The sequence below is a fragment of the Myodes glareolus genome, chromosome 3 (assembly GCF_982192425.1).
Source record: "Myodes glareolus chromosome 3, mMyoGla1.1, whole genome shotgun sequence".
Lineage (NCBI taxonomy): Eukaryota > Metazoa > Chordata > Mammalia > Rodentia > Cricetidae > Myodes > Myodes glareolus.
Window position 1 is genome coordinate 48,932,539 of NC_142028.1, and position 13,952 is coordinate 48,946,490.

The window sequence follows — 13,952 nt, forward strand, 5'->3', positions numbered from 1 at the left end:
TATAGATTCTGTATATATATATATACATATATATATATACAGAAAGGGGGGGAGGGAGAGATGGGCTAGTTTAGGAGGTAAGAGCTAGCCAATAAGAAGTTAGACCTAGTAGGCCAAGCAGTGATTTAATTAACACAGTTTCTGTGTAGTTATTTCCAGTCTGGATGTCCAGGAATGAATGGGCAGCCTCCTAAAACACAGTCAGAAGTGACCAATGTGAGAAAATTTCTGACTTGTTAAATCAGTAGTTCTCAATCTTCCTTGTAGAAGGAGCAGTGGCCTGCTTTTCATCCCGCCCAGCTCCTGGCACCATCTGTAAAAGGAGCAGCAGGCTGTGTTCCTGCCCGGATACCGGCTAGCTTACCCCCCAAAATAATTACATGGAAACTGTATTCTTTTAAACACTGCCTAGCCCATTAGTTCTAGCCTCCTATTGGCTAACTCTCACATCTTGATTAACCCATATTTAGTAATCTGTGTAGCACCACGAGGTCATGGCTTACTGGGAAAGGTTCAGCATGTCTGACCTGGCAGCTTCATGGTAGGCGGTTCTCTGCCTCTGCCTGACTCTGCTTCTTTCTCCCAGCATTCTGTTCTGTCTACACCACCCACCTATGTTCTGACCTATCAGGCCAAGCAGTTTCTTTATTAATTAACCAATGAAAGCAACATACAGAAAGCAGACCCTCCCACATCACTTCCTAATGCTGCAACCCCTGAATATAGTTCCTTATGTTATGGTGACCTCCAAAAACCAAAATATTATTTTCTTTGCCTCTTCATAACTATAATTTTGCTACTATTATAAATCATAATGTAAATATCTGATATGCAGGTAGTTTTAGGAAACCTCTGTGAATGGGTCTTTGTATCCCCCTAGGGGTCAAGACCCACAGGTTGTGAATGGCTATGTTAGATGTTTCAGTGCTTTTAACTCTATGCACTATAATCCCTGTCCAGGAAGGAACCCATATGCCCCCAGGAAAACTTGCTAAAGCTAAAATGACATTTAAGTCCTAAACCTCAATCCATGGCTCAGTTTCTCTCCTTTCGTTTTTTTTTTTTTTTTTAAATATTTTCTGCTTGGATCTTTTCTCCTCTTTCTACATATTAATTGTCACTACAGTCACAAGGTGGCTGCCATCAATGAGCAGCACACCAGGTGCTCACATCTTTCTGTTCAAAAAAGCATTTACTAATCCCCTGCACAGCTCTCCATCCCTAATGTCCTTGGTAGCAAGGAAAAGTAGACTTAGACAAGAGCCTCCCTTTGGAACAGTCTATAAAGGCAGTCCTCCCTGATTTTACAGACAAGGTGAATGGACAGAAAAATAGAAGAGCAGCCTGAAAGACTGATGATATTTTAGTTATAAGGAGAATGGACGTTAATGCACAAGAGGAAACCAGTAGCATCAGCTGTATTTAGTTCTTTCTGTAAATAATGTTTTATGCACTTAAGAAATAAATTATAAGTACATGACACAGAGAGCTTATTGGAAGGTGTCCCACAATTTTACCTTAAGATGGTATCACAGCATGAGTAAGTGTCATGGAGCTCTTTGATGACTTCTCTAATATTTCATGTAAAATGGTGTGATAGATAATTTGAATCTCAAGTTATGATTAAGGGAGAAAATTCATGATTAATGTGGAAATTTAATCTCAGGATTGGTTTGGAAAACCAACTTATTCTTCTATTCTGAAAAGATGACTGTTAGAATATTAGAATCACCCTTGTAGATTCCCACTGGAGACTCAGGCCTTGGTCAGCAGTTTCTGTTCCAATCTAGCTGTAGTTTCATTCTAGGTGGGTTTGATAATTCTTAAAATTAGAAAGGAAATTTTTATATAAAGTAAGAAGAGTCACTTAGGATTAACTGTGTTTCATATAGGAAAAAATATTAAACAACAAAAACAAAAAATCTAAGGAGCCATAGTTTCCTTTCAAATACTTTTTTGAAAATATAAAAACAATTCTAGGAGACAGAAAGAAAAAACAAATCTTCCTGTGGTTGCAATTAAACAGAAATAGATAAACTGCTGCTCCAGATGGAGGAAGCAAATGCAGATCCTGTAGCACACATCCCATGCATAATGCAATGTGAAGCCTCTAAGAGCTCTCACCTCCCAGGTTTGGATCTGAAATGCAAGCAGGGACTGGGCAATTCCTGTGTTGAGTGGCTTCCACTGGAAGTGGTATGTCACTTTCATCTGCAAAACTGCAGTTTCCAGGTGCCTTGAAAACATAAGTGAAATTCATTAATCTTCATCCAACTGATTTGCATACATAATTTGAAGTTGCTTCAATTACATCTTTTTTTCTGATAAAAGATCTTAATTCATATTAAGGACACTTATCTATCTTTGGGTACTTTAATTTTAATGCACAGAGAGTTATGTAAGTTTTTCATTACTTTGTATTTAATTGAGAGGTATTTCTAACTCAAAGTAAATATTTTTTCTTAGCCATAGATGTTTTTTTCCTATAGATATTAATATTTAATACATCGTTAAGGCCAATAGCTGCTGTCATTCACTTGGAAGTTGTCATGAGATATGATCTTAATATTTCAAAATATACTTGAGGAAAGTTGTTTTCTGTATCTGCATCACTATCTATTAATAGAGTTCTGAAGATTTTAATCTAGCAGTAAGGAGTTTGAAAATAGGAATATCCAAATATAGTTGGCTGAAGATAATAACATGTTGAAACATAATCATCAAATCTAGAAATGTTTTTTAGCTACTCAGTGAACTAAGCATAATTCTAGTCTAACCCATGTTAATCCATGAATTACACTCTGATTCTTGTTTATAAGCCATTTTTTTATTTACTATATAATTTGAATTTTTTTCTTTCTGTTATCTATTTTTTCCTTAACTATAGCAAAACCTCATTGGGTTCAACTTATAAGAGACATGGAAATATCTGTGGAGGACAGTCTTTATTGGGAATGCCGGGCAAGTGGGAAGCCCAAACCTTCATATCGATGGCTGAAAAATGGAGATGCCTTAGTACTGGAGGTGAGCTGATGCACCTGCTTTGTCCAGCTCTTCCTGGCTTTTTTAATGTCGGCTTCCTTTAGCCTCTAGAAATCAGGGCTTAGGAGAAGGCTTAGTGATCAAACTGCTTGCCTTACCTGAGTTCAATTCTAAGCGGTCATGTTGAAAACAATACTGAGTATGAGGGTAAATGCTTGTGATTCTGGGGCTAGGTAGATAGAAATGCATGGCTATCTGTCAGGGAAAGACTCTATGTTACAGACAAGAAAGGGGAATAGATTGCAACTGTGGAATACCAAGGGTTGTCCTTTGCTTCCTCGAACCCACATGCATGGACAGCCACACAAATTTATACATACACAGCAAGGCAGCTTAGCTTCTAGTATCAAAGAATAGGGCTTCTACAGAAGCAATTAAAGTAGGAAATGAAAGGAATTTATTTTAGTATACAATTTCAGTATTCATAATGAGGAAAATATGATGGGAAGTTATGACAGCAGGAATCAGGAAGCAGAAGCATAGAGCAAGGACTAGAACCTAAGCGAATATCACCATCAAGTACTACCCCCATCACATCTCACCTGTCCTACCAAGGCCAAAGATTCCAGTTTCATAGCTTTCTCATGATCAAACACAAGAGCCTGCAGGGGGCATTTTCCATGCATATCATAACATGGGGAAGTCATGGAAAATCAATATGAAATCAATCATCTAGTCTTTTAATGAGATTTCTTCTCTGTTACAATTCAAGGTGTATTGATTATTGTGCACTGATAAAATAGTATTAATATAAACAATGATTTGTGGTATCTGTGTTAGAGAAAGCTTTACTTTAATCCAACATTGAATTTAATTTCCTTTTTCTGTATTATACCTTGGTTTGTTGTCTAGAGAATAAATAAATCTGTTAGTTGGCTTCCTTCATAGATGAGTATTTGTTTTCTCATTCACTTCATCTCTCCAGCCTTGTAGTATCTATTTTTGTGCTTCTGTGTACTAAGTCAATGGTGTAACTTTATGTTTCTCTATATGACCATCATACTTGGGGAAAAGAAAAATCTGGTAAGTGTTTGGGTTTTCTAGCACTATATTAGCACTCTTTTTAATGCACTGAATTTATAATGTCTTAAGCTTACATTATTTTAAAAATATATTGTGATGAAAAATTCTTCTACCTCCCAGGATATAAGTCAACCTCCCAGTACATTTTCCCACAGTCTGAATCATTAAACATAGATGAAAATGAAATGGGTGCTGCACTTCACCTTTGGTTTTGATAATTATTTTCTGATTTTTACTTGTGTATTTGAAGCATCTTTTTTTCCATTTCAAAGAAGAAAAGGTTACCTCTCAGGTCAGGCTACCTAGCAGTCAGAGGAAAATAGCAGCATCTTTTGTGTGATTGAAATGACAGTCAGCAGTGTTTATTTTAATCCTAAAATTTTATTTATCTGCAAGAAATGTTATTTTCAATCCAGGAGAGAATACAGATAGAAAATGGTGCACTTACAATATCAAACCTCAATGTGACAGACTCTGGAATGTTCCAGTGCATAGCAGAAAACAAGCATGGACTCATCTACTCCAGTGCTGAGCTCAAGGTTGTAGGTAAGACTAACTTTTTATGCATTTGATCTTACCTTTTTCTCTTTAACCTTCCATTGTTGCCAGAATCTAAAATATTGGTTTTTTACATTCTATTCTACCACCTAATAGAACACACAATATTGTTTTGTATGCAGTGTTTCTAATTAGAGAATATACTAGTCTCCCCGGACCTAGGAGATGAAGACAGGAGGATTGACACAAAGTTGAGGTCAGATTGTGTTATGTAGGGAGTGACAGGCATTTGACCCACCAACCTGAGCTAAGAATAAGACTCTGTCTAAAAAAAAAACAAAAAAAAAAACACAACAATCAAGCCAAACCCAAAACAAGTGTATTTAAAATGATGTCAAAGAAAAAGCAACCATAGCGACCAGAATTAAGTTCCAAAGTTGAATTAAACCAGGAGAAAAAGTTTCTTCCCATCTAATGGACGATTACCCAGCCACAGTGTCCTAGACTAAGAAATGCTCCTTATCAGGATTCTAGTGTTCTCTATCCTGGTCCACAAAAGCAAATGACTAATATTTGATTCAGAAGGTATTTTGGTCTTCATGAATCCCATTTGGAGATCCAGATATGGGGTGTATTGAAGATGTAATTAACCAACAATCCAGTATTTATTTGAGATTATGGCTTTTTACTTCTTCCTGCCCTTTAGGTCTAAGAAAAGGAAAAAAAATGATTTTGTAGTGTTTAGGATGTTTATGTGATGGCACATGACTGAAACTACAGCAGTAACTTGACAGCTTGGCAGAAATACAGAAAGAAAGAGGGAGGTACCGAAAGAATAAAGGGCTCATTGTTTCTAGAAATTGAAATGGAATATTTGGATTTAGGTATAACTTGAACTAGAATTCAATGATCACAATTATTTTCAGTTTCTAAGGAATACCTCCCAATTTACTGAGTTTATTACCACAGTCTGCTCAGGGAGAGAAAGCATGACTTTCTTGTTTGCTTAAATGCAAGTGTCCTTGGCCCGTAAACCCCTATTTGTGCTGTTGTCTGTCATTTATCTAGTGCAAACGACATGATGATTATGAGGTCCCTTTTATCTAAGTCAGTGGCTCTCAGCTTAAGATTGCTTTCACTCTGGGGAATACTTTAAAATATTTGAGGGCAGTTTTTGTTGCTTTAACTAGGGTGTGGGGAAAGGATGGAAGTCCTATATGCTATAGCCACCATGGTCGAGGCTAGTGAGACTGTCAAATATTCTACAATGGGTGAGAGTCACTCACAACAAATGATTACACAGTACTGAGTGACAAGAGATGTTGAGGAAGCCAAGCTTAACGGAGAAGAGATCTCTTGTCTCTGGCACCTGAAGGATGAGAATGGTTCATGTGTACCAGAATGACTGTCAGGACTGTCAGGATTGTCAGTGAAAATCTGCCTACTGTTAGCGGTGGCAGAGAAGTAAGATGCTATAGCAAAGCAGGAAAGGTTCCACACAGATAGAATGAACACACTCTGTAGAATGAAAATCTGCAGAGTCATAGTCTAATTCCTCTTTCAATAAGAAAGATTCCTACCTATGATGGTGTGAGATTGTTATATGAGAAAGTAAAAGATGTGTAAATTAAAAAATTGCATTCAGCTATAGATTCTTGTGGTTTTACTAAACCTTTTTTCACAGGATTTGAATTTACAAGGCCAACTCCAATTGTGTCTCTTTTTATTTAATTAAATGATAATTACATCATTTCCCTCTCCTCCTTTCTAGCCTCCAATGTACTTTCCTGCCATAAGCTCCCTTCAAAATACACAGCCTCCTCTTTTTTAACTGTTGTTGTTACATATACATATAAGTAATAAAAATGAATACAACCTGCTGAGTCTGTTTCGTGTCGCCTACACATATGACCACTTATTATTACACACCCAACCATGAGGCTTAGTCTTGAGAAAGACTAATTCCCCCTCTTTTGGCAGTTGGTAATTGTTCTTCATCTAGGAGTGAGGCCTTATGAGATTTCCCAATTTATAATGACAAGTTAACTGTTTTTGAAATTGTTAATGTCTTATTTAAGCAGTCATGTTGATGAGATTTCATGGATGCGGCTTTCCTGCCATAGCTAGAAGGCACAATCTCACAAAAGATATCCTAGTCCACTGGATCTTATAGTATTTCTGCCCACTATTCCATGAGGTACCCTGGGTCCTAAGTGAAGTAGTTGAACAACCATATAATCAATCACATAATATCTATAATCATTATAAAATGCCTACGTGCCAAATAGTTAATTTCCACTGGGATTTGCCAAAGCATAGAACATTAGAAGCCAGGCAAGTAGAGGCTGCAGAAATGGCTCAGCATTAAGAGTAGCTGCTGCTTTTGCATAGGATGTTGGTTCCATACCCAGCACCTGCATGGTAGATAATTGCCTGGTGAATACTCAGTTCCAGGATATCTAACTCCATTTCATATGGCCTCTATAGGCACTGCACATATGTGGTACACTAACACACATTTAGGCAAAACACTCATACACATAAAATAAAAAGATTTAAACACTATTTTAAAAAAGAAAAGAAAAAAAATTTACATGTTGTGGCTCACACCTGTTATCCCAGCAACTGAGATTCTAGGTAAGAGAATTGTGAGTGGTGGCCAGCTAGAAAAGGAGGAGCTGTCTTAATTTAAAAAGGAAAGAACATTTCTATATTTGGGGAGATAATCAGGTTCCTAACTTTCTTTATACATGTGTAGTAAAAGGAATAGTGACTTTCTGTAGTAGGAAGACCACTTGTTCATTTCCCATCTGCCCAGACTCCTGAAAAACCAAACAGAAACTGTATTAATTAAATCCCTGCTTTTCCCATTACATATTAATTTAACCCATCTCCATTAATCTGTGTATTGCCACGTGACAGTGACTTACTAGCAAAGTTTCAGCATGCCTGTCTCTGGTGGTAGCTCCATGGCTGCTATATGACTCCGCCCTTCTTTTCTCTGCATTCACTTTAGTTTTTCCCACCTACCTCTGTTCTACCCTGTCAGGCCAAGTCACTTTATTTATTAACCAATGGTATTCACGGAAGGGATATCCCACATCAACTTTCTGATTAGCACATCTTTTCATTTAAATGATATCTTATACCTCACTATGTAGCCTAAAAGTTGACTTCAGAGTCTTTTCTGTGAAGCATAGGTTTTCTGCACATTATGGTATTTAATGTGTTACTACATCCTTGAAAATTACATCTGTGTTTTTGTGGTACAACCTGATGAACAATTAGTTAATAACTAAGCGTTCTTTCTAAGACATTTGGCCAGCACCCTTTGAGTGGCAGATCCTTACTAGATGCTATGACCTAAGGGACCAATAGAGAACAAAGTAGTCATTATAGAACAAAACTTGCCTAAGTTTGCTATGCTAAATAGTTTCCCTTAATAAACTCATGATTGAGTTATTTTACATCTCACAAGGAACGTTAAAGAATCTTCAGAACACTGGCCTTAAGATGTAGAACTTCAACCCAAACATATTAGCACAAATTAAGTTTTCAACATTGCTTTCATGTGTATGACACACATCAAATCAAACATCAACATCTCCTGTACCATGCAGAATTGGAAAACACTGATACAGTGAGCCTTTCAAACCACAGGGATTTAAGAAAATATCCATTCTCATTTAATTAACAATCCATTTCTCTCTCCACCCCTTCTTTAGCTTCTGCTCCAGATTTTTCAAGGAATCCTATGAAAACATTGGTTCAGGTGCAAGTGGGCAGTTTGGTGATCTTGGATTGTAAACCCAGAGCCTCTCCAAGGGCACTTTCTGTCTGGAAGAAAGGAGACATGATGGTGCGGGAACAGTCAAGGTATTCTATCCTACCAAACACTGGTTTGCTTGCTCCTTCTCTACTGGGTCAATCAGCAAAGTAGGTTTTCAGTATTAAATGTACAAAGTATAAAAAACTTCACCATAACGCAGAATATAGTATATTTACAAATCAGAACACTACTAGTTTTGTCTTTACCTCTCTCATTACACTAGTAATTGAGTTTTCAAACCTTTCTCCTTATAAAATGCTTTGCTTTGGCAAGGACAGTCTTCTGTGAGCCTCTGGGGACACTCAACCAGAAGGATTAAGGAATGCAGGGCCCATATGTGAGACTACATCCCAAGATAAGAGAGGATGGTAAAATGACCTGTTCAAGGGAAATGAACATATTGTTTTCTTCTCTTTGGGATAATTTAGCTGTTCCTGAATTTAAATTAAGCAAACGCTTTCTTCATTTTCTCATTCTAACATTGGAATGAAGGGATCGAATAAAGCTTAATTAAATACCTGGATTCTACACCTGCTTTGTCTGGGTTTGTGTTTTTATTCTGCATTTTCCTGGCTCTATGAAGTATCTTCACATCTCTGTGTCTTATTTCTTTATTTGTTAGGGGGATGATGGTAACAGTTATTGCCTCATGCCGAGAAGCTTGTTATGGAGATGAAATGCATGAATATTCATAAAGCATGCTGATCAATACCTGCCAGAGATTAGCGGGTATAGTTGCTACTATTGCTGTTGACGAAATGCTTGCTTCTTGCCAGAAAATACCTGCAGAGTTTGTGATAGCTGAGCAATAGGCGCACAGGGCTCAGGCTCTTGCCTTAGAAACCTGTGGCTTTGTTGTGTTAACTTGTGAGTTAGTCACATCTCTTGTGGCTGATCTGACAAAAAACAACTTAAAAAAAAGAGGGGTTTATTTTGGTTTTCAGTTTGAGGTTTGAGTGTGCAGTCCATCAAAAAGAGGACAGGGTAGTGGCTGCAGCAGCTGTACACACTGTGTTCCCAGTCAGGAAATGGAAAGACTTCTTGGCTTCTTTTCTTCTCTTCAACAGCTACAAGATCCCATCCCATGAAGTAGTACTGTTCACATTTAGAGTGGCTCTTCCCACCTCAACCCAACCTAGGAACTCCCTCAAAGACCTGTCTTCCAGTTGGTTCTAGATCCTGTCAAGTAGACAGGATAGAGTTACCTACATAACTGACAAAATGAAATTAAATAAGAAATTTAAGTTGCCAGTTTGTAAAGATTTTTTTTATTCATTTATTTGTGTGTGTATATGTGGATGTCTGAAAGGAGAAACAGAGAAAAAGAGAGGGGGAGGGAAGGAGGGAGGGAGAGAAGGAGGGAGGAAGGAGAGAAGGGAAGAAGAAAGAGAGTCACAGAGAGAGAGCATATGTGTCTCTCTGCTTCTGTGACATCTTGTGGCAACTAGTTACTTGCTTTGACCATGTAAGTTCCAGTGACTGAAGTATTGGCAAGTGTGGTGGCAGGGAGCTAACTCACTGAACCATGTTGCCAGTGCTCATTGTCAATTTTAAAATAGGTGAACCTACATAATTAACTTGGATAGAAGCAAACTAATCAGCTGGGTTTTTGAATTAAATAAAAGGAAAGGAAAGGCAAGTGATAACTAGAGAGAGGTGATCATCAAGGAAGCAGATAAAAGCCAAAGCAGAAATGGACCTTGCAGTGGGTTGATGCTTTGAAGACGGGAAGGTGATACTTACAGAGATTGTGTCATCATCATTCTAGGGGACAGGTGTCCACACCTGGCAGTCTGGGTAAGCACAAATGATTCTAGGGTCTTTAGGAGGAATGCAACCCTGTCACCACCTTATCTCCATTATAGCCAATGAGGCCTATGTTGGTTTTTTTAGGTTCAGGACTTACATTTGTAGTAATAGATTGTAGCATAGACAAGAAACCTCATACAGAACTCTCCACAGCTAATTTGCTTCTGAATATAATTTTAGCTAATGAGGAATCAGACCCAAGAGCAGAACCACTGGAATTTTTCAGTGCCAGCTTTTGTACAGGAGTCTAGCATCTGGGGGATAGTCTCAGGCTTTTCCAGTCACAGAATTACAAGCATTACTTTGGGAAATGACAGGACATTGAATGAGCAATTAAATCTTCTGCCATGGTTCATGGATTTCCTTTTCTTAAACTACAACAGAGCCTTGCTGCAAATGAACAGCTTTTGGTTTGCAGGTCTGGAGGTATTTTCATAAGAGTCTATAAACACGCACACGCTGTAATTGTTCCTTTATATAATAGAAGACATCTTTATTAAGGCACAAATGCAGATGAATAATGCAAACTCCAAACTGGGTTTGTCCAAAACAAGCCAACCACACAGGTTAAGCAGAAAGAGAACATGATTAACTGACTTCAAGTTGGATTTTGTAAACAGGCTTAAACAAGTATAGTTTGTGGCCATAATACTTAGTTTTGACCTTAAGATCTCCAATATAACTATATAATTCAAGGCCTCCTGTGTAACTAACTAAATCTTTTGGTTACGCACATGAGTCATAGAGTGATTCTTTTCCAAGGGCTTCAGTTCTTTGACAATAGTAAGCCCACTTGTCCTCACAGCAGAATATATCCTAGTCAGAGGTCTATAATCTTAATTGTAAATGGGGATTAAAAAGATTAAGAGATTTAGCCACAGGCACCTAAGAAGAGATTTACCCTACACATTGTACAATGATGGTCTGGAAAGAGTGTAAGTTTGGAATGAAAACAGAAATTTACAACTTGCCTGCTTGCAAGTTTGATATTTTAGAGTCAGTTATGTGACTCCTCTCAACCTTTGTTTACTTACCTATTGGAGCAGGTACTACCCGTGTGCCTTATAAACTTTCAATAAAATATTCATTTAACAGTCACCTTATGCTTGTAGATATGTTGAATAGTAAGAGTGATTTTGTATTACATGTCCAATTTTAAGAAAATTATAACTGAAGAAGGTTCTATTTCTCTGTGTGTTCTCACTGCATGGCTGGGCTTTCTAAAGATAGTCATTCCAGGCTAGGCTTACTCCATGAAGACACAGACATTTGGTTTGTTGCTTACTTCAACATCAGCTGCTGAGTGACAGCCCTAGGAAGAGCAGGAAGAAGGTATAAATATGGATACATCTCTCATTTTTAAAGGACTTCCCAGAAGTCCCATCAGGTACTTGTCTTTCACCTAACCAATCATAAATTCCCTTGGCTACAATAACAGTGAAAGAAGCTGGATAATATAGATGTATTTAGGTATAGTTATTACATGGGATCACGTTCCATGATAATTATAGAGTCTGCTATTCAGGAGAAAGAGATCAGTGGTCACTGCTCTGTCAGAGTCTAGAGAATGCAAATGTCAGTTCCCCGTGAATGCAAGCTATTGGCAGCAAAAAGCTCTTACCTAATCTTTACTTGTTTAATTACTTACTTTGAGGTGCCCTAAATAGAAACTGGGGAGTGAATCATTCATGATAGTCAAGATCTGTATCACTAAGCACATCTCAACCAGCAAATTTCTAGTAAGCAAATAATCTATAATTCAAGTGTCATTTAAAGCCTAAATTAGATTTTAAAAGATAGGATTCGGACTTTTATTAATTACATGGGATGATGAATATGATTAAAAATCATACACTGTATTTACATAATTCTATATACCCAGTTTGTCAAATTTTGTATATCAATGAAGTACTAGCTTTAGAATTATTAATCAAACTTGAAAATTGAATCAAAGTTTGTGAGACCCCACAAAATAATAAGTCATTTTGAAGTGACTTGGGTAGGTAGAATTAATATAATAAAAATTACAATCTTACCAAAAGCAATCTACAGATTCAATGCAATGCCCAGTAAAATCCCATCAAAATTCTTCACAGGCCTTGAAAGAACAGTATTCAGTGTCATATGAAAAAGCAAAAAAACCAAGATAGTCAAAACAATCCTGTACAATAAAAGAACTTCTCGAGACATCACAAACCCTGATGTCAAACTCTTCTACAGAGCTACAGTACTGAAAACAGCCTTGTATTGGCATAAAACCATACAGGATGACCAGCGGAAATGAATCAAAGACCCAGATATTAATCCACACACCTTCAAACACCTGATTTTTGACAAAGAAGCAAAAACTATCAAATGGAAAAAAGAAAGCATAGTTAACAAATGGTGCTGGCATAACTGAATATGAACATGTAGAAGAATGAAAATAGATCCATATCTATCGTCATGCACAAAACTCAAGTTTAAATGTATCAAAGACATCAACATAAAGCCACACTGGACCTCACAGAAGTACACTTGAATGCATTGGCACAGGAGACCACTTCCTAAATATAATCCCAGTAGCATAGACAGTGAGAGAAACAATTAATAAATGGGACCTCCTAAAACTGAAAAGCTTCTGTAAAGCAAAGGACATGGCCAACAAGACAAAATGACAGCCTACAAAATGGGAAAAGATCTTCACTAAACCCACATCAGAAAGAGGACTGATCTCCAAAATATATAAATGACTCAAAAATTGGTTATCAAAAGAACAAATAATCCAATAAAAAATGGAGTAAAGACCTAAACAGAAAACTCTCAACAGAGGAAACTAAAATGGCTGAAAGATACTTAAATAGTCACATATTGCTTCTTCTGTGGTCAGGTCACAACTTCCCTTTCTCCCTCCGTCCCTTTTCCCTCTCCTTGTCACTCAACCATTTAAGAGTCCCTCCCTCAGAGCTCTTAATTTGCCCTCTGCTTGCAATTAAGATCTCAGAGAACCATTTACCTCCTACACTTTTAACTCCAAACCAATCTCTGTCTGCCTTTGAAGAACACAAGGGAAATTTGTTTAATGTCTGTGATTCTGACACCTTGAGGAGCTAGTTGCTAGTTGATTAGTGGTTGATGTCCCCATCAACCTCTTAGAGGGAAGGTACTTCATGTTGTCTACTAATTCGTCACATCTTTATTCTGTGCTGGCATGAGTGACTGACACTGAGATGAACAAGAAGCATCAAGAGCTTTCAGCGTAGAAAAGTCAGACATCAATTATAGTGAGATAGAATATATGATTAAAGTGATAATATCATTTATTCTGCAAACAGGAATATTTTCAAAGGGAAGGGGTCACTGCTAACTGTTAATCTTATACAGCAAGCACAAATGTGGACAGTCTCAAGATGCTGGGGTACTGGTCTTCTTTCTAGGAAGCAGGTGCTTTTTAAGTCCACTGCTCCATGAAGCACAGAGAGGTGAGTGTCTTTCTTCACCTAGGACAAAGAGATAGCATTAGAGAGCAGGTGGCTCCTAAGGACCCGAAATGGGACAAAGCAGAAGACTGGAGAAAATGCCACCTAAACAGAAGGACTACATTGATAAGAAGGTAGACTAATTATATATGTGTTTATTCCTTGGCAAAGTTCATATATAATCCACCAAACAAGATAGCTTTACCTGAGTTATTCATAGATGGTGAACCATCCCTCTCCATCTGAGAAGAGTAGCATTAAGCAACCTGATATTCTCAGAGAAGATTTAGTAT

General features: G+C 37.5%; 1 protein-coding gene across 1 annotated transcript in view; it reads left to right on the forward strand.

The window, feature by feature from the left end:
* Window positions 1–13,952, forward strand: part of Cntn3 (contactin 3) — a 372,688-nt gene that overhangs the window by 265,952 nt on the left and 92,784 nt on the right. The window contains exons 9-11 of the mRNA XM_085686800.2: window positions 2,888–3,024; window positions 4,482–4,611; window positions 8,289–8,439. Of these exons, the coding sequence (XP_085542926.2) occupies window positions 2,888–3,024; window positions 4,482–4,611; window positions 8,289–8,439 (418 nt within the window). The remainder of the gene's footprint in view (window positions 1–2,887; window positions 3,025–4,481; window positions 4,612–8,288; window positions 8,440–13,952) is intronic.